The sequence below is a fragment of the Oryza sativa genome, chromosome 8 (genome assembly GCF_034140825.1).
Source record: "Oryza sativa Japonica Group chromosome 8, ASM3414082v1".
NCBI lineage: Eukaryota > Viridiplantae > Streptophyta > Magnoliopsida > Poales > Poaceae > Oryza > Oryza sativa.
This window is the reverse complement of record NC_089042.1, coordinates 12,988,410-13,010,076: the sequence shown is the minus strand read 5'-3', so window position 1 is coordinate 13,010,076 and position 21,667 is coordinate 12,988,410. Positions and strand designations below refer to the sequence as shown.

General features: G+C 45.3%; 1 protein-coding gene, 1 non-coding gene and 2 pseudogenes across 2 annotated transcripts; 1 reads left to right on the top strand and 3 right to left on the bottom strand.

Annotated features, from left to right (window-relative positions):
• Nucleotides 1-16,863: 16,863 nt before the first annotated feature.
• LOC136351547 (uncharacterized) lies at nt 16,864-17,620 on the bottom strand. The gene is made up of 2 exons (XM_066303725.1): nt 17,156-17,620; nt 16,864-17,064 (listed from the first exon to the last, which is right to left on the bottom strand). The coding sequence occupies exons 1-2, from the start codon at nt 17,618-17,620 to the stop codon at nt 16,864-16,866; spliced, it is 666 nt and encodes a 221-aa protein (XP_066159822.1).
• Nucleotides 17,621-18,676: 1,056 nt separating this feature from the next.
• Nucleotides 18,677-18,783, top strand: LOC112936246 (small nucleolar RNA R71). The gene has a single exon (XR_003238373.1). It is a non-coding gene; the product is annotated as a small nucleolar RNA R71 (small nucleolar RNA).
• A 1,317-nt stretch (nt 18,784-20,100) lies between these two features.
• Nucleotides 20,101-20,632, bottom strand: LOC107281930 (phenylalanine ammonia-lyase-like; annotated as a pseudogene).
• Nucleotides 20,632-21,157, bottom strand: LOC107281929 (phenylalanine ammonia-lyase-like; annotated as a pseudogene).
• Between the last annotated feature and the right edge of the window lie 510 nt (nt 21,158-21,667).

Genomic DNA, 21,667 nt, shown 5'->3' with positions numbered 1-21,667 from the left:
TTGACAAAAGATCGCCACGCGAGTCGCGAAGTGAGTTTTTGCCACGAACGCACCCAATACACTCGAATATGTCCAAAAATCATGTTTTGGTGCTTTTTGAACTTTTTGATTCCGGCTAAAAACATCGCACCCACGAGTGGCAATATCGACATTAATTGACAAAAGCTCGCCGCGCGAGTCGTGAAGTGAGTTTTTGGCACGAACGCACCCAATACACTCCAATATGTCCAAAAATCATGTTTTGGTGCTTTTTGAACATTTTGATTCTGGTATATTACATCGCACCCACGTGTGGCAATATCGGCATTAATTGACAAAAGTTCGCCGCGCGAGTCGCGAACTGAGTTTTCGCCACGAACGCACCCAGTACACACCAATATGTCCAAAAATCATGTTTTGGTGCTTTTTGAACTTTTTCGTTCCAGTTAAAAACAACGCACCCACGAGTGGCAATATCGCCATTAATTGACAAAAGTTCGCCGCGCGAGTCGCGAAGTGAGTTTTTGCCACGAACGCACCCAATACACACCAATATGTCCAAAAATCAAGTTTTGGTGCTTTTTGATCTTTTTCGTTCCGGTTAAAAACATCGCACGCACGAGTGGCAATATCGGCATTAATTGACAAAAGTTCGCCGCGCGAGTCGCAAAGTGAGTTTTTGCCACGAACGCACCCACGAACGCACCCAATACACTCCAATATGTCAAAAAATCATGTTTTGGTGCTTTTTGAACTTTTTGATTACGGTATACAACATCGCACCAACGTGTGGCAATGTCGGCATTAAGTGAGAAAGGTTCACCGCGCGAGTCGCGATGTGAGTTTTTGCCACGAACGCACCCAATACACTCCAATATGTCCAAAAATCATGTTTTGGTGCTTTTTGAACTTTTTCGTTCCGGTTAAAAACAACGCACCCACGAGTCGCAATATCGCCATTAATTGACAAAAGCTCACCGCGCGAGTTGCGAAGTGAGTTTTTGCCACGAACGCACCCAATACACACCAATATGTCCAAAAATCATGTTTTGGTGCTTTTTGATCTTTTTCGTTCCGGTTAAAAACATCGCACCCACGAGTGGCAATATCGGCATTAATTGACAAAAGTTCGCCGCGCGAGTCGCAAAGTGAGTTTTTGCCACGAACGCACCCACGAACGCACCCAATACACTCCAATATGTCAAAAAATCATGTTTTGGTGCTTTTTGAACTGTTTGATTACAGTATACAACATCGCACCAACGTGTGGCAATGTCGGCATTAAGTGAGAAAGGTTGACCGCGCGAGTCGCGACGTGAGTTTTTGCCACGAACGCACCCACTACACTCCAATATGTCGAAAAATCATGTTTTAGTGCTTTTTGAACTTTTTGGTTCCGGTTAAAAACAACGCACCCACGTGTGGCAGTATCGGCATTAATTGACAAAAGCTCGCCGCGCGAGTCGCGAAGTGAGTTTTTGCCACGAACGCACCCAATACACTCTAATATGTCAAAAAATCATGTTTTGGTGCTTTTTGAACTTTTTGATTACGGTATACAACATCGCACCAACGTGTGGCAATATCGCCATTAAGTGAAAAAGGTTCACCGCGCGAGTCGCGACGTGAGTTTTTGCCACGAACATACCCAATACACTCCAATATGTCCAAAAATCATGTTTTGGTGCTTTTTGAACCTTTTGGTTCCGGTTAAAAACAACGCACCCACGTGTGCCAATATCGGCATTAATTGACAAAAGCTCGCCGCGCGAGTCGCGAAGTGAGTTTTTACCACGAACGCACCCAATACACTCCAATATGCCCAAAAATCATGTTTTGGTGCTTTTTGAACTTTTTGATTCCCGTATACAACAACGCACCAACGTGTGCCAATATCGGCATTAAGTGACAAAAGTTCACCGCACGAGTCGCGAAGTGAGTTTTTGCCGCGAACGCACCCAATACACTCCAATATGTCCAAAAATCATGTTTTGGTGCTTTTCGAACTTTTTGATTCCGGTATATAACATCGCACCCACGTGTGGTAAAATCGGCATTAATTGACAAAAGGTCGCCGCGCGAGTCACGAAGTGAGTTTTTGACAAGAACGCACCCAATACACTCGAATATGTCCAAAAATCATGTTTTGATGCTTTTTGAACTTTTTGATTCCGGCTAAAAACATCGCACCCACGAGTGGCAATATCGGCATTAATTGACAAAAGCTCGTCGCGCGAGTCGCGAAGTGAGTTTTTGCCGCGAACGCACCCAATACACTCCAATATGTCCAAAAATCATGTTTTGGTGCTTTTTGAACATTTTAATTCCGGTATATTACATCGCACCCACGTGTGGCAATATCGGCATTAATTGACAAAAGTTCGCCGCGCGAGTCGCAAAGTGAGTTTTTGCTACGAACGTACCCAGTACACACCAATATGTCCAAAAATCATGTTTGGGTGCTTTTTGAACTTTTTCGTTCCAGTTAAAAACAACGCACCCACGAGTGGCAATATCGGCATTAATTGACAAAAGATCGCCGCGCGAGTCGCGAAGTGAGTTTTTGCCACGAACGCACCCAATACACTCGAATATGTCCAAAAATCATGTTTTGGTGCTTTTTCAACTTTTTGATTCCGGCTAAAAACATCGCACCCACGAGTGGCAATATCGGCATTAATTGACAAAAGCTCGCCGCGCGAGTCGTGAAGTGAGTTTTTGCCACGAACGCACCCAATACACTCCAATATGTCCAAAACTCATGTTTTGGTGCTTTTTGAACATTTTGATTCCGGTATATTACATCGCACCCACGTGTGGCAATATCGGCATTAATTGACAAAAGGTCGCCGCGCGAGTCGCGAAATGAGTTTTCGCCACGAACGCACCCAGTACACACCAATATGTGCAAAAATCATGTTTTGGAGCTTTTTGAACTTTTTCGTTCCAGTTAAAAACAACGCACCCACGAGTAGCAATATCGGCATTAATTGACAAAAGTTCGCCGCGTGAGTCGCGAAGTGAGTTTTTGCCACGAACGCACCCAATACACACTAATATGTCCAAAAATCATGTTTTGGTGCTTTTTGATCTTTTTCGTTCCGGTTAAAAACAACGATCCCACGAGTGGCAATATCGGCATTGATTGACAAAAGTTCGCCGCGCGAGTCGCGAAGTGAGTTTTTGCCACGAACGCACCCAATACACACTAATATGTCCAAAAATCATGTTTTGGTGCTTTTTGATCTTTTTCGTTCCGGTTAAAAACAACGCACCCACGAGTGGCAATATCGGCATTAATTGACAAAAGGTCGCCGCGCGAGTCACGAAGTGAGTTTTTGCCACGAACGCACCCAATACACTCGAATATGTCCAAAAATCATGTTTTGATGCTTTTTGAACTTTTTGATTCCGGCTAAAAACATCGCACCCACGAGTGGCAATATCGACATTAATTGACAAAAGCTCGCCGCGCGAGTCGTGAAGTGAGTTTTTGGCACGAACGCACCCAATACACTCCAATATGTCCAAAAATCATGTTTTGGTGCTTTTTGAACATTTTGATTCTGGTATATTACATCGCACCCACGTGTGGCAATATCGGCATTAATTGACAAAAGTTCGCCGCGCGAGTCGCGAACTGAGTTTTCGCCACGAACGCACCCAGTACACACCAATATGTCCAAAAATCATGTTTTGGTGCTTTTTGAACTTTTTGATTCCGGCTAAAAACATCGCACCCACGAGTGGCAAAATCGGCATTAATTGACAAAAGTTCGCCGCGTGAGTCGCGAAGTGAGTTTTTGCCGCGAACGCACCCAGTACACTCCAATATGTCCAAAAATAATGTTTTGGTGCTTTTTGAACTTTTTGATTCCGGTATACAACATCGCACCCACGTGTTGCAATATCGGCATTAATTGACAAAAGTTCGCCGCGCGAGTCGCGAAGTGAGTTTTTGCCACGAACGCACCCAATACACACCAATATGTCCAAAAATCATGTTTTGGTGCTATTTGAACTTTTTCGTTCCGGTTAAAAACAATGCACCCACGAGTGGCAATATCGGCATTAATTGACAAAAGCTCGCCGCGCGAGTCGTGAAGTGAGTTTTTGCCACGAACGCACCTAATACACAGCAATGTCCAAAAATCATGTTTTGGTGTTTTTTGAATTTTTTCGTTCCGGTTAAAAACATCGCACCCTGGTTTGGCAATATCGGCATTAATTGAGAAAAGTTCATCGCGCGAGTCGCGAAGTGAGTTTTTGCCACGAACGCACCCAATACACTCCAATATGTCCAAAAATCGTGTTTTGGTGCTTTTTGAACTTTTTGATTCCGGTATATAACGTCGCACTCACGTGTGGCAATATCGGCATTAATTGAGAAAAGTTCATAGCGCGAGTCGCGAAGTGAGTTTTTGTCACGAACGCACCCAATACACTCCAATATGTCCAAAAATCATGTTTTGGTGCTTTTGAACTTTTTGATTCCGATTAAAAACATCGCACTCACGAGTGGCAATATCGGCATTAATTGACAAAAGATCGCCGTGCGAGTGGCGAAGTGAGTTTTTGCCACGAACGCACCCAATACACACCAATATGTCCAAAAATCATGTTTTTGTGCTTTTTGAACTTTTTGATTCCGGTTAAAAACAACGCCCCCACGAGTGGCAATGTCGGCATTAATTGACAAAAGTTCACCGCGCGAGTCGCGAAGTGAGTTTTTGACACGAACGCACCCAATACGCACCAATATGTCCAAAAATCATGTTTTGGTGCTTTTTGAACTTTTTCGTTCCGGTTAATAACAACGCACCCACGAGTGGCAATATCGGCATTAATTGACAAAAGTTCACCGCGCGAGTCGCGAAGTGAGTTTTTGCCACGAACGCACCCAATACACAGCAATATCTCCAAAAATCATGTTTTGGTGTTTTTTGAACTTTTTCGTTCCGGTTAAAAACATCGCACCCGGGTGTGGCAATATCGACATTAATTGAGAAAAGTTCGCCGCGCGACTCGCGAAGTTAGTTTTTGCCACGAACGCACCCAATACACTCCAATATGTCCAAAAATCGTGTTTTGGTCCTTTTTGAACTTTTTGATTCCGGTATATAACATCGCACCCACGTGTGGCAATATCGGCATCAATTGAGAAAAGTTCATCGCGCGAGTCGCGAAGTGAGTTTTTGCCACGAACGCACCAAATACACTCCAATATGTCCAAAAATCATGTTTTGGTGCTTTTGAACTTTTTGATTCCGGTTAAAAACATCGCACTCTCGAGTGGCAATATCGGCATTAATTGACAAAAGATCGCCGCGCGAGTGGCGAAGTGAGTTTTTGCCACAAACGCACCCAATACACACCAATATGTCCAAAAATCATGTTTTTGTGCTTTTTGAACTTTTTGATTCCGGTTAAAAACAACGCCCCCACGAGTGGCAATGTCGGCATTAATTGACAAAAGTTCACCGCGCGAGTCGCGAAGTGAGTTTTTGACACGAACGCACCCAATACGCACCAATATGTCCAAAAATCATGTTTTGGTGCTTTTTGAACTTTTTCGTTCCGGTTAATAACAACGCACCCACGAGTGGCAATATCGGCATTAATTGACAAAAGTTCACCGCGCGAGTCGCGACGTGAGTTTTTGCCACGAACACACCCAATACACTCCAATATGTCCAAAAATCTTGTTTTGGAGCTTTTTGAACTTTTTGATTCCGGTATACAACATCGCACCCACATGTGGCAATATCGGCATTAATTGAGAAAAGTTCGCCGCGCGAGTGGCGAAGTGAGTTTTTGCCACGAACAGACCCAATACACGCCAATATGTCCAAAAATCATGTTTTGGTGCTTTTTGAACTTTTTCGTTCCGGTTAAAATCAACGCACCCAAGAGTGGCAATATCGGCATTAATTGACAAAAGTTCACCGCGCGAGTCGCGACATGAGTTTTTGCCACGAACACACCCAATAAACTCAAATATGTCCAAAAATCATGTTTAGGTGCTTTTTGAACTTTTTGATTCCGGTATATTACATCGCACCCACGTGTGGCAATATCGGCATTAATTGAGAAAACTTCATCGCGCGAGTCGCGAAGTGAGTTTTTGCCACGAACGCACCCAATACACTCCAATATGTCCAAAAATCCTGTTTTGGTGCTTTTTGAACTTTTTGATTCCGGTTAAAAACAACGCCCCCACGAGTGGCAATATCGGCATCAATTGACAAAAGTTCACCGCGCGAGTCGCGAAGTGCGTTTTTGCCACGAACGCACCCAGTACACACCAATATGTCCAAAAATCATGTTTTGGTGCTTTTTGAACTTTTTCGTTCCGGTTAAAAACAACGCGCCCACGAGTGGCAGTATCGGCATTAATTGACAAAACTTCACCGCGCGAGTCGCGACATGAGTTTTTGCCACGAACAAACCCAATACACTCAAATATGTCCAAAAATCATGTTTAGGTGCTTTTTGAACTTTTTGATTCCGGTATATTACATCGCACCCACGTGTGGCAATATCGGCATTAATTGAGAAAAGTTTGCCGCGCGAGTCCCGAAGTGAGTTTTTGCCACGAACGCTCCCAATACACACCAATATCTCCAAAAATCATGTTTTGGTGCTTTTTGAACTTTTTCGTTCCGGTTAAAAACAACGCACCCACGAGTGGCAATATCGGCATTAATTGACAAAAGTTCACCGCGCGAGTCGCGACGTGAGTTTTTGCCCTCAACACACCCAATACACTCCAATATGTCCAAAAATCATGTTTTGGTGCTTTTTGAACTTTTTCGTTCCGGTTAAAAACAACGCACCCACGAGTGGCAATATCGGCATTAATTGACAAAACTTCACCGCGCGAGTCGCGACATGAGTTTTTGCCACGAACAAACCCAATACACTCAAATATGTCCAAAAATCATGTTTAGGTGCTTTTTGAACTTTTTGATTCCGGTATATTACATCGCACCCACGTGTGGCAATATCGGTATTAATTGAGAAAACTTCATCGCGCGAGTCGTGTTTTGGTGCTTTTTGAACTTTTTGATTCCGGTATATAACGTCGCACTCACGTGTGGCAATATCGGCATTAATTGAGAAAAGTTCATAGCGCGAGTCGCGAAGTGAGTTTTTGTCACGAACGCACCCAATACACTCCAATATGTCCAAAAATCCTGTTTTGGTGCTTTTTGAACTTTTTGATTCCGGTTAAAAACAACGCCCCCACGAGTGGCAATATCGGCATCAATTGACAAAAGTTCACCGCGCGAGTCGCGAAGTGAGTTTTTGCCACGAACGCACCCAATACACACCAATATGTCCAAAAGTCATGTTTTGGTGCTTTTTGAACTTTTTCGTTCCGGTTAAAAACATCGCACCCTGGTGTGGCAATATCGGCATTAATTGAGAAAAGTTCGCCGCGCGAGTCGCGAAGTGAGTTTTTGCCACGAACGCACCAAATACACTCCAATATGTCCAAAAATCATGTTTTGATGCTTTTTGAACTTTTTTGTTCCGGTTAAAAACATCGCACCCAGGTGTGGCAATATCGGCATTGATTGAGAAAAGTTCATCGCGCGAGTTGCGAAGTGAGTTTTTGCCACGAACGCACCCAATACACTCCAATATGTCCAAAAATCGTGTTTTTGGTGCTTCTTGAATTTTTTGATTCCGGTATATAACATCGCACCCACGTGTGGCAATATCGGCATTAATTGAGAAAAGTTCATCGCGCGAGTCGCGAAGTGAGTTTTTGCCATGAACGCACCCAATACACACCAATATGTCCAAAAATCATGTTTTGGTGCTTTTTGAACTTTTTTGTTCCGGTTAAAAACAACGCACCCACGAGTGGCAATATCGGCATTAACTGACAAAAGTTCATCGCGCGAGTCGCGAAGTGAGTTTTTGCCACGAACGCACCCAATACACACCAATATGTCCAAAAATCATGTTTTGGTTCTTTTTGAACTTTTTGATTCCGGTATACAACATCGCACCCACATGTGGCAATATCGGCATTAATTGAGAAAAGTTCGCCGCGCGAGTGGCGAAGTGAGTTTTTGCCACGAACGTACCCAATACACACAAATATGTCCAAAAATCATGTTTTGGTGCTTTTTGAACTTTTTCGTTCCGGTTAAAACAACGCACCCACGAGTGGCAATATCAGCATTAATTGAGAAAAGTTCACCGCGCGGGTCGCGAAGTGAGTTTTTGCCACGAACGCACCCAATACACTCCAATTGTCCAAAAATCATGTTTTGGTGCTTTGTGAACTTTTTGATTCCGGTTAAAAACATCGCACCCACGTGTGGCAATATCGGCATTAATTGAGAAAAGTTCACCGCGCGAGTCGCGAAGTGAGTTTTTGCCACGAACGCACCCAATACACTCCACTATGTCCAAAAATTATGTTTTGGTGCTTTTTGAACTTTTTTGTTCCAGTTAAAAGCACTGCACCAGCGAGTGGCATTATCGGCATTAACTGACAAAAGTTCGCCGCGCGAGTCGCGAAGTGAGTTTTTACCACGAACGCACCCAATACACTCCAATATGTCCAAAAATCATGTTCTGGTGCTTTTTGAACTTTTTCGTTCCGGTCATAAAATACGCTCCCACGAGTGGCAATATCGGCATTAATTGACGAAAGTTCACCGCGCGAGTCGAGAAGTGAGTTTTTGCCACGAACGCACCCAATACACTCAAATATGTCCAAAAATCATGTTGTGGTGCTTTTTGAACTTTTTTGTTCCGGTTAAAAGCAGTGCGCCAGCTAGTGGCAGTATCGGCATTAACTGACAAAAGTTCGCCGCGCGAGTCGCGAAGTGAGTTTTTACCACGAACGCACTCAATACACTCCAATATGTCCAAAAATCATGTTCTGGTGCTTTTTGAACTTTTTCGTTCCGGTTAAAAACAACGCTCCCACGAGTGGCAATATCGGCATTGATTGACAAAAGTTCACTGCGCGAGTCGCGAAGTGAGTTTTTGCCACGAACGCACCCAATACACTTCAATATGTCCAAAAATTATGTTTTGGTGCTTTTTGAAATTTTTGATTCCGGTATACAACATCGCACCCACGTGTGCAATATCGGCTTTAATTGAGAAAATTTCACCGCGCGAGTCACGAAGTGAGTTTTTGCCACTAACGCACCCAATACACTCCAATATGTCCAAAAATCATGTTGTGGTGCTTTTTGAACTTTTTTGTTCCGGTTAAAAACAACGCACCCACGAGTGGCAATATCGGCATTAATTGAGAAAAGTTCACCGCGCGAGTCGCGAAGTGAGTTTTTGCCACGAACGCACCCAATACACTCAAATATGTCCAAAAATCATGTTGTGGTGCTTTTTGAACTTTTTTGTTCCGGTTAAAAGCAATGCACCAGCGAGTGGCAATATCGGCATTAACTGACGAAAGTTCGCAGCGCGAGTCGCGAAGTGACTTTTTACTACGAACGCACCCAATACACTCCAATATGTCCAAAAATCATGTTTTGGTGCTTTTTGAACTTTTTTGTTCCGGTTAAAAGCAATGCTCCAGCGAGTGGCAATATCGGCATTAACTGACAAAAGTTCGCCGCGCGAGTCGCGAAGTGAGTTTTTACCACGAACGCACCCAATACACTCCAATATGTCCAAAAATCATGTTCTGGTGCTTTTTGAACTTTTTCGTTCCGGTTATAAACAACGCTCCCACGAGTGGCAATATCGGCATTAATTGACAAAAGTTCACCACGCGAGTCGCGAAGTGAGTTTTTGCTACGAACGCACCCAATACACTCAAATATGTCCAAAAATCATGTTGTGGTGCTTTTTGAACTTTTTTGTTCCGGTTAAAAGCAATGCACCAGCTAGTGGCAGTATCGGCATTAACTGACAAAAGTTCGCCGCGCGAGTCGCGAAGTGAGTTTTTACCACGAACGCACCCAATACACTCCAATATGTCCAAAAATCATGTTCTGGTGCTTTTTGAACTTTTTCGTTCCGGTTATAAACAACGCTCCCACGAGTGGCAATATCGGCATTAATTGACGAAAGTTCACCGCGCGAGTCGCGAAGTGAGTTTTTGCCACGAACGCACCCAATACACTCCAATATGTCCAAAAATCATGTTTTGGTGCTTTTTGAACTTTTTCGTTCCGTTTAAAAACAACGCACCCACGAGTGGCAATATCGGCATTAATTGACAAAAGTTCACCGCGCGAATCGCGAAGTGAGTTTTTACCACGAACACACCCAATACACTCCAATATGTCTAAAAATCATGTTTTGGTGCTTTTTGAAATTTTTGATTCTAGTATATTACATCGCTCCCACGTGTGGCAATATCGGCATTAATTGACAAAAGTTCACCGCGCGAGTCGCGAAGTGAGTTTTTGCCACGAACGCACCCAATACACTCAAATGTGTCCAAAAATCATGTTGTGGTGCATTTTGAACTTTTTTGTTCCGGTTAAAAGCAATGCACCAGCGAGTGGCAATATCGGCATTAACTGACGAAAGTTCGCAGCGCGAGTCGCGAAGTGACTTTTTACTACGAACGCACCCAATACACTCCAATATGTCCAAAAATCATGTTTTGGTGCTTTTTGAACTTTTTCGTTCCGGTTAAAAACAACGCACCCACGAGTGGCAATATCGGCATTAATTGAGAAAAGTTCACGGCGCGAGTCGCGAAGTGAGTTTTTGCCACGAACGCACCCAATACACTCCAATATGTCCAAAAATCATGTTTTGGTGCTTTTTGAACTTTTTCGTTCCGGTTATAAACAACGCTCCCACGAGTGGCAATATCGGCATTAATTGACAAAAGTTCACCGCGCGAGTCGCGAAGTGAGTTTTTGCTACGAACGCACCCAATACACTCAAATATGTCCAAAAATCATGTTGTGGTGCTTTTTGAACTTTTTTGTTCCGGTTAAAAGCAATGCACCAGCGAGTGGCAATATCGGCATTAACTGACGAAAGTTCGCAGCGCGAGTCGCGAAGTGAGTTTTTGCTACGAACGCACCCAATACACTCAAATATGTCCAAAAATCATGTTGTGGTGCTTTTTGAACTTTTTTGTTCCGGTTAAAAGCAATGCACCAGCGAGTGGCAATATCGGCATTAACTGACGAAAGTTCGCAGCGCGAGTCGCGAAGAGAGTTTTTGCCACGAACGCACCCAATACACTCCAATATGTCCAAAAATCTTGTTTTGTTGCTTTTTGAACTTTTTCGTTCCGGTTAAAACCAACGCACCCACGAGTGGCAATATCGGCATTGATTGACAAAAGTTCACCGCGCGAGTCGCGAAGTGAGTTGTTGCCACGAACGCACCCAATACACTCAAATATGTCCAAAAATCATGTTGTGGTGCTTTTTGAACTTTTTTGTTCCAGTTAAAAGCAATGCACCAGCGAGTGGCAGTATCGGCATTAACTGACAAAAGTTCGCCGCGCGAGTCGCGAAGTGAGTTTTTACCACGAACGCACCCAATACACTCCAATATGTCCAAAAATCATGTTTTGGTGCTTTTTGAACTTTTTCGTTCCGGTTATAAACAACGCTCCCACGGGTGGCAATATCGGCATTAATTAACAAAAGTTCACCGCGCGAGTCGCGAAGTGAGTTTTTGCTACGAACGCACCCAATACACTCAAATATGTCCAAAATCATGTTGTGGTGCTTTTTGAACTTTTTTGTTCCGGTTAAAAGCAATGCACCAGCTAGTGGCAGTATCGGCATTAACTGACAAAAGTTCGCCGCGCGAGTCGCGAAGTGAGTTTTTACCACGAACGCACCCAATACACTCCAATATGTCCAAAAATCATGTTTTGGTGCTTTTTGAACTTTTTCGTTCCGGTTAAAAACAACGCACCCACGAGTGGCAATATCGGCATTAATTGAGAAAAGTTCACCGCGCGAGTCGCGAAGTGAGTTTTTGCCACGAATGCACCCAATACACTCCAATATGTCCAAAAATCATGTTTTGGTGCTTTTTGAACTTTTTCGTTCCGGTTAAAAACAACGCACCCACGAGTGGCAATATCGGCATTAATTGACAAAAGTTCACCGCGCGAATCGCGAAGTGAGTTTTTACCACGAACACACCCAATACACTCCAATATGTCTGAAAATCATGTTTTGGTGCTTTTTGAAATTTTTGATTCTAGTATATTACATCGCTCCCACGTGTGGCAATATCGGCATTAATTGACAAAAGTTCACCGCGCGAGTCGCGAAGTGAGTTTTTGCCACGAACGCACCCAATACACTCAAATATGTCCAAAAATCATGTTGTGGTGCTTTTTGAACTTTTTTGTTCCGGTTAAAAGCAATGCACCAGCGAGTGGCAATATCGGCATTAACTGACGAAAGTTCGCAGCGCGAGTCGCGAAGTGACTTTTTACTACGAACGCACCCAATACACTCCAATATGTCCAAAAATCATGTTTTGGTGCTTTTTGAACTTTTTCGTTCCGGTTAAAAACAACGCACCCACGAGTGGCAATATCGGCATTAATTGAGAAAAGTTCACCGCGCGAGTCGCGAAGTGAGTTTTTGCCACGAACGCACCCAATACACTCCAATATGTCCAAAAATCATGTTTTGGTGCTTTTTGAACTTTTTCGTTCCGGTTATAAACAACGCTCCCACGAGTGGCAATATCGGCATTAATTGACAAAAGTTCACCGCGCGAGTCGCGAAGTGAGTTTTTGCTACGAACGCACCCAATACACTCAAATATGTCCAAAAATCATGTTGCGGTGCTTTTTGAACTTTTTTGTTCCGGTTAAAAGCAATGCACCAGCGAGTGGCAATATCGGCATTAACTGACGAAAGTTCGCAGCGCGAGTCGCGAAGTGACTTTTTACTACGAACGCACCCAATACACTCCAATATGTCCAAAAATCATGTTTTGGTGCTTTTTGAACTTTTTTGTTCCGGTTAAAAGCAATGCACCAGCGAGTGGCAATATCGGCATTAACTGACAAAAGTTCGCCGCGCGAGTCGCGAAGTGAGTTTTTACCACGAACGCACCCAATACACTCCAATATGTCCAAAAATCATGTTCTGGTGCTTTTTGAACTTTTTCGTTCCGGTTATAAACAACGCTCCCACGAGTGGCAATATCGGCATTAATTGACGAAAGTTCACCGCGCGAGTCGAGAAGTGAGTTTTTGCCACGAACGCACCCAATACACTCAAATATGTCCAAAAATCATGTTGTGGTGCTTTTTGAACTTTTTTGTTCCGGTTAAAAGCAATGCACCAGCTAGTGGCAGTATCGGCATTAACTGACAAAAGTTCGCCGCGCGAGTCGCGAAGTGAGTTTTTACCACGAACGCACCCAATACACTCCAATATATCCAAAAATCATGTTCTGGTGCTTTTTGAACTTTTTCGTTCCGGTTATAAACAACGCTCCCACGAGTGGCAATATCGGCATTGATTGACAAAAGTTCACTGCGCGAGTCGCGAAGTGAGTTTTTGCCACGAACGCACCCAATACACTTCAATATGTCCAAAAATCATGTTTTGGTGCTTTTTGAAATTTTTGATTCCGGTATACAACATCGCACCCACGTGTGCAATATCGGCTTTAATTGAGAAAATTTCACCGCGCGAGTCACGAAGTGAGTTTTTGCCACGAACGCACCCAATACACTCCAATATGTCCAAAAATCATGTTTCGTTGCTTTTTGAACTTTTTCGTTCCGGTTAAAACCAACGCACCCACGAGTGGCAATATCGGCATTGATTGACAAAAGTTCACCGCGCGAGTCGCGAAGTGAGTTGTTGCCACGAACGCACCCAATACACTCAAATATGTCCAAAAATCATGTTGTGGTGCTTTTTGAACTTTTTTGTTCCGGTTAAAAACAACGCACCCACGAGTGGCAATATCGGCATTAATTGAGAAAAGTTCACCGCGCGAGTCGCGAAGTGAGTTTTTGCCACGAACGCACCCAATACACTCCAATATGTCCAAAAATTATGTTTTGGTGCTTTTTGAACTTTTTTGTTCCGGTTAAAAGCAATGCACCAGCGAGTGGCAATATCGGCATTAACTGACAAAAGTTCGCCGCGCGTGTCGCGAAGTGAGTTTTTACCACGAACGCACCCAATACACTCCAATATGTCCAAAAATCATGTTTTGGTGCTTTTTGAACTTTTTCGTTCCGGTTAAAAACAACGCACCCACGAGTGGCAATATCGGCATTAATTGAGAAAAGTTCACCGCGCGAGTCGCGAAGTAAGTTTTTGCCACGAACGCACCCAATACACTCCAATATGTCCAAAAATCATGTTTTTGTGCTTTTTGAACTTTTTCGTTCCGGTTAAAAACAACGCACCCACGAGTGGCAATATCGGCATTAATTGACAAAAGTTCACCGCGCGAGTCGCGAAGTAAGTTTTTGCGACGAACACACCCAATACACTCCAATATGTCTAAAAATCATGTTTTGGTGCTTTTTGAAATTTTTGATTCTAGTATATTACGTCGCTCCCACGTGTGGCAATATCGGCATTAATTGACAAAAGTTCACCGCGCGAGTCGCGAAGTGAGTTTTTGCCACGAACGCACCCAATACACTCTAATACGTCCAAAAATCATGTTTTGGTGCTTTTTGAACTTTTTGATTCCGGTATATTACATCGCACCCACGTGTGGCAATATCGGCATTAATTGACAAAAGTTCACCGCGCGAGTCGCGAAGTGAGTTTTTGCCACGAACGCACCCAATACACTCCAATATGTCGAAAAATCATGTTTTGGTGCTTTTTGAACTTTTTGATTCCGGTATATAACATCATGCTGTTACTGCATCATGTTGTTGATGTTGGCGAACTGAGCATTAGCAGATTGTTGCCATTCTTGCGTTTGAGCTATGTGTTCCGTGAGGTTGTACTGGATCTCCCCCGTTTCCATATCAAGGGTGTCCATTCTCCTAGTGATTTCACCCATGTCCTAGCGAGAGGAACTCGAGCGCCATTCACTTGGAGATGGAGGCACACCACTTGATCTGGGAGGTTGATTATCCCCCCATTGGATATCATGAGGCGCATGGCATCGGTCCTCACTGGCGCTTGCCCAGGTCGAGACTCCGATGCTATGGCGTGGAGCTTGGGTCCATCCAGGTGCATCCCCAGTTGGTGCCCAACCTGCCTCATACATCTGTACGGGTGTCGAGGATGATGAACTTTCTCATTCGTTCCTTGTCATGTTGCGCGTTTCCCTGTATGTTCCACCTGCACGAGATTCTTCTATGGTCTGCAGGGGAATGGTTAGTTCATGGCCGTTGTACAAATGATACCCCGCATTTGGCAACGGGATTTCATTTGTACAACCGGGGAAAAAGTATATCAAAGATCCATCTGCTCCATGTTTTAGAATATGCCCTTGCACTAGATAAGCCTCATCAATACGCGGACGAGCGGCTGAGATACAAGCAATTTGGTCGCTAACGACCCCTAGCCCTTTTGCTATCCGAGTAATCAGAGAAGTGCACTCAACAGCAGCAGAGAACTTTATACTTTTTAACCATTGCTTTATCATACACTTCACAGGAGCAATTTTGATTTTTCTAACCATGGCAAACATGATAGTTAGTTCATCTCCCCTAATGGGTCTCAGATCACCTCTAGGAAACAAAGTCATAGCAATCCATTTGTGCATGAGCCTAAGTGTAGTGTTATGGATATCATTCGTTCTAGGTTTCTTGCAAATTGGAGCACTAGAAATATCTTCCCAAAACCTATTTTTCTCGAACCTAGAAATTCCTTTCTGGAGATCGATTTTACAGGAATCGTGAAAACCAAGAAGTGTACTTAAGCCTTTCCATGTGAGTGCGAACTCCTTACGGAAAAAGCGAAAAGAAATACCATCTTCAATTTCTTTCAAAGTGCACAGAAATTGCAAAGTAAGCAAACGAGAACCAGGCTCATCTACCACAGCAAATCTCTGCCAACCAACAGCTTTTCAAATAGAACGAAATTCAACATCCATACCTATATTTTTCAGCAATTCCGGTGAGTATTCTCGTGTGTGAGCATACTCCCGGTCGCTCAGCATGTAGTAGGCTTGTCTCTCCCGATCACTGACAAGGTCGAGGTCAGTGTCGTTCAGGAGTCGTCGCGGAGCTTCGGCGTCTTCCATCGAGACATCAGCTGATGAACGAGTATTAGACTCGTTATGATGACTTGATGAAGAGCCGGACCCCTTGAACAGACGAGACAGTCGCCTCCTCATACTGCATAATGAAGCAAGAACGGACTAACTCGGCGGGGGTTAGAAATGACAGGAGTTTCACCCGCCGGTTAGTTTCACCAAAGCAATTTGTATATATGCAACTAAAGATTTGAATTTGAGGGAAACTATCAAAGCTTGAATGAACTTGAGAGCAAACTTTGGAGAGGGAATGAAAATGTGTTGAAATGGGGGTGAAGTTCACTCTCTCGGCCGGTTGGCTTAAGTAGTGCACCCACAACGGTCAAAATTGACATGTGGGGCCCACTAGCCGTTGCCTCAAAGGAAGAGGCAGTCGACCGTTGGCCTGGCCGGTTCGGCCGAACCCCTGATGGGCCCAACCAGCCCCACTTTCGGCCGTTGGATTCCAACGGTCAATGTGGTCGTGGCACAGTGAATTTTCGTTGAAAATTTTATTTTGGTTTGCTCTGAAAAATTCATTTGAAGAATTTCCTCATAATTCAAAAAAAATCCTAAATGCATATTTGAAATTCAAACATGTGATGATGCAAAAAATTCAAGTTGTTGAAAACAAATATGCGGATACATACCAATTTACCTGTTGGCGAAGGTCGCGTCATTTAAAGTCCGACGTGCAAGACTGTACCTCCTTCCGATTTAGTTCACGGATTTTCTACCCGTCTCCGGAGGTGATGGAGTGGGCGTCTTTGGCTTCTCCCTCCACACCTTCTTTGGTTTTGGTGCGGAGGACAGCTTCTTCTGAGCCGGCTGCTCTAACTTCTTGGCCGGTATGGGTGATTTTACCGGCGTCCTCCAATAACGGTTCCTGGGCATCGTTGTTTCCTTCTCTAGGAAGTTCTGCATAAATTTCACCAGGCTATCCATCTTGGGTGGCTCCACTTCGACCTCTTGAATATTTTGTGGGTTCGGCCCCGTACTTTATTCTGACCATGGAGCATTGTTCCGTCCTTGGTTGAAACTCAAACTTCTTCTCCTTCCCGTTGATATGGAAATAGATACTCCCCGTTCCCATGTCAATGTTAGCTCCTGCGGTGCTAAGGAACGGACGCCCCAGGATAAGCGGCGTTTCCTTCCCTGTGTCCATGTCTAGTACCACGAAGTCAACCGAGATGAAGAAATCCCGTATTTTGACTAGCACATCCTCCGCTATCCCCGCCGGGTAACGGATTGACGAGTCAGCCTGTTGGAGGCACATCGGTGTCGGTGCCAACACCGTGAAGTTGAGCTTGTCGAAGACGTCTTTTGACATAACGCTGATGCTGGCTCCAAGGTCACATAAGACCTGGTTGAATAGCTGTGCCCCGATCGAGCAGGTGATCGTAGGACAACCTGGATCTTTCTTCTTCTCCGGGAGCTTGTTGCTGCATTGTTCCATCAGCTTGACCACCTCCATTGTTGGGAGTGGTCTCTTATTGTTGAGTATGTCCTTGAGATAACGGGCGTATGTCGGCACTTGCATAGCATCCAACAATGGCACGTTGATGTGGATCTTTCGGATCACTTCAACAAAAGTGAGCGAATTGCTCATCCACTGACGGTTTTCTTATCCGTTGGGGAAATGGCACCAACCGTGTGTTGCAGTACTCCTGCGGAACGGTCTTTTCTGGCTGAACCTCTTTGTCAGCCGAGTCATTAGATGGCGCTTCTTTTGACATCCCATTAGTTCCTGCAGGGTTAGGATATGACGGATCACGAGTGGACTTACCTCCCCTCGTCATGATCGCCTTGACATTTTCAATTGTGGAGTCGGGTTGCCCCAGAATCCTCCCAGTTTCATTTGCAGGGACTAAAGATGCCAACTGAGCTAACTGGGTTTCTATCATTTTGTTAAAGCTCAGCTGATTTTGAAAGGCAGAAGCAAGGCCATCTAACTTGACATTTATGTTCTCTAGGATCTTGTCGTTAGCAGCAAACTTTTTGCTTAGTGAATCAGTAGTTTTGGCTTGCGCAAAAACGAGATCCTTTAAGGAGGGCTGATTAGAGAAGTTACCGTTATTGTTACCTCCTTGATAATATGGGCGTGGTTGGTTCCACCCCTGACCTCCTTGTGGCCGGTACCCGTTGTTGTTGCCCATGTACGTTCGCCTCCTCACGGGTTTCCGGGCAATCATTCCCAGAATGACCCATGACGCCGCAGACTTCACACGTGACGTGTGAGTCCAAGGCCTTGACGGTGCCTTGTGGCCTTTTCTCGTGGTCGTCCAAGCGTTTCATGAGGAGAACCAGCTTGGCAGCAAGTAACTCCGTCTCCTTGACGGTGTGCATGCCTCGCTGACTGGTCTGGAGTCGTTCCTCGCTCCAGCCAATATTGGAGACCATCTTCTCTATTAATTCAACGGCTCCTTGCATCGTTTTAGAGAAGAAAGCCCCTCCAGCTGCCGCGTCCAGGTGATCGCGGGACATTGGGGTGAGTCCATTATAAAATTTCTACAGGATCAGCTAATCGTCCATCCCATGATGAGGACAGGCGGCCACATACTCCTGCAGACTCTCCCATGCTTCAGGAATAGACTCATCCCTTGTCTGCTGGAAACTTGAAATCCTTCCACAAAGGGCATTGGTTTTGCCCATCGGGAAGAATTTCGAGAGGAATGCCGTAGAGCATTTGTCCCAGGTGTTGACAGCAGCACGGTTAGCATAGAACCACTGCTTCGCTCTCCCGAGAAGGGAGAACGGAAACAGCCGTAGCCTGACGGCATTGGGATTGACGCCCTTGATGGTGTACGTGCTACAGATCTCCAGGAACTGTTGCAGATGAGCATTGGCATCCTCATTAGGCTTGCCACATAACGGGCTAGCCTGCGCCATCGTGATGAGGTTGGACTTCAAGTCGAAATCCACGTCTCCTATGTTGACCTGCAGCCCAATGGCCACATTGTCAGCAGAGGGAGCAGCAAACTCGCGAAGAGTCTTGCTGGCCATTGTCTTGAAGGTCGGTGGCGCTGGTACGACTGGTTTCTCTATCGGTAGAGTTTTCTACGGAGCAACGACTCGTGGCCTGACGCTCCGAAAGAAAGCTTCTGGATTTTCTTTGAAGTTTTCCGGCAAGTTGAAACCAGTCATGCACTACCCTGTTTTCACAAAAAAAGTGAAAACAACCAAGGTTAGCCTGCAAAGGAAAATGATTATACAAAGGTAAATATGAAGTATTAGTTCAAGCAATCTCTATTATGAATCTTGCCCGGCAACGACGCCAGAAATACTTGTTGGTATTTCTTAACGTCATTACTACAAATATAATTCCCAGCAATGGCGCAGAAATACTTCTGGTATATTATGGTTACAGAGTTCATCAGCAAGCGCACGGATATACCATTGTAGCATTTCACCCGAGAATATTCCAAGGGTATCGTATTTATTTTATCCCGTGGGAAGATCATGTAGAGAGAGATTGACTAATAGTTTATATATATTACTTGTAATAATCATATTCTAAGCAGGGTTAAGATAATCCAAGGGTAGAGTGACACACAAGCATTAGCAACTCATTCTCATAATAAATGATCTAAGCTAGGTGGAAAGAAAAGAGAAAGGAAATATATTCTTATACTTCTAATATACATAGTATACATACATTCTAGTTAACTGATATACTAGCTAATACCCTCTATCCAATGCCCTCCTGGTACTTCGAGAAGCCATCCTTGACTGCCGAGTTCCTTACAACAGCCCGTCATGACCATATAACCGGGGCTAAATACGGAGGAATACCCTCCCCAGGAAATTAACTTAGGATTATATACCGGCGCGGAGGAATACCTGTACTGAGCTGTCACTATCAACGGCTCACCTCTCCTCCGCAATATATAACCCCAAATAATGATATCCCGTAATCTAGACACCACGTCTAAACTATCAGATACTACTCTAATATCATCGTCCCATGGAAGCACCACTGAAGACTGGCTTCTCCGACCTTCCACCCGATCCTGACATAGAGTAATTGCATTAGCAAACATTATATCCGCACCAAAGCATCTCCCAGATAAGCTAGCCGTATATTCAGTATAACATGAACATAATGTAAAGTAGGTACTCATACTATACTATACTATACTAGAAGTATATGAGTCAATGTGCTTGACCTGGTTCATGGCGACGAACACCTTGTTCACATCCTCGCCAGGTGACCGCGTCGATCTTCTCCCCAGTCAAGTACTCTATCCCGAGCTCCTTGCGGACGAACCGGTAGAGCGAGTACGACCTGCACTCGGTGATCCTGTTCGCCTTTGTGGCGGTGCCGTTCTCCACGGCCGCACGGGGTAGCCTCCACTTCCCTGGGCAGCGCCGCGCGGAGCTCCTCCTCGAACATTGCGACCTTAGCGAACACCGAGATGTTGACGTTGCGCTCCGCCTCGCTGTTGGCCAGCGCGTGCTCGATGAGGACGGTGCGCATCTTCTGCATCAGCGTACGCGAACGGGCTCTTGCCGTGTGGTGGCGTTCGTGCTCGACGGCCTCCTCGGCGAGGAGGAGCGGGACGCTCGTCGACGTCGTGCGGTGGCGTTCGACGTGTGGCGTCCCACTTGGCGGCGATGGAGACGGCGTAGGAGACGAGCGGGAGGAAGAGCATAATATACTATACTAGAAGTATATGAGTCGATGTGCTTGCCCTGGTTCATGGCGACGAACACCTTGTTCACGTCCTCACCGGGCGACCGCGTCGATCTTCTTCCCGGTCAAGTACTCTGTCCTGAGCTCCTTGCAGACGAACCGGTAGAGCGAGTACGACTTGCACTCGGTGATCCTGTTCGCCTTTGCGGCGGTGCCGTTCTCCACGGCCGCACGGGTAGCCTCCACCTCCCTGGGCAGCGCCGCGCGGAGCTTCTCCTCGAACATTGCGACCTTGGCGAACACTGAGGTGTTGACGTTGCGCTCCGCCTCGCTGTTGGCCAGCGCGTGCTCGATGAGGACGGTGCGCATCTTCTGCATCAGCGTACGCGAACGGGCTCTCGCCGTGCGGTGGCGTTCGTGCTCGACGGCCTCCTCGGCGAGGAGGAGCGGGACGCTCGTCGACGTCGTGCGGTGGCATTCGACGCGTGGCGTCCCACTTGGCGGCGTAGGAGACGAGCGGGAGGAAGAGCTTGGAGGCCGCCCAGACGAAGAGGCGGAGCGCCGAGTGGCCGGAGCGGCTGCGGTAGGAGCTGAGCATGACGAGGAGGGCGAGTGAGAGAGAGAAGAGGAAGGGAGAGAAGAGGGGAAAGAAAGAGGAGGCTAACATGTGGGGCCCACGTGAGTCCCACGCTTACTCAACAGCCACATAGGATAAAACTAGGATCAAAACCGCCGAGGAACCTATTGTGACCGGTATAGTTAAGGGACCTCGCATATCTGGTTTTGCGATTTGAGGATGTTTGTTTATTCCGATGACAAGTTGAGGGACCTTCGGTGTACATTTTCCTTTCACTTTTTCCTTGTCCCAACCGACTCACGAAGTTATTG

Bases quoted from the DNA above. Each gene is read 5' to 3' on its own strand.
- LOC136351547 (XM_066303725.1), bottom strand. From the start codon at position 17,620: ATGGAGGTGGTCAAGCTGATGGAACAATGCAGCAACAAGCTCCCGGAG. The intron at 17,065-17,155 runs GTCAGAATAAAG...AAATTTATGCAG, and splicing joins GGACGGAACAATGCTCCATG to AACTTCCTAGAGAAGGAAAC.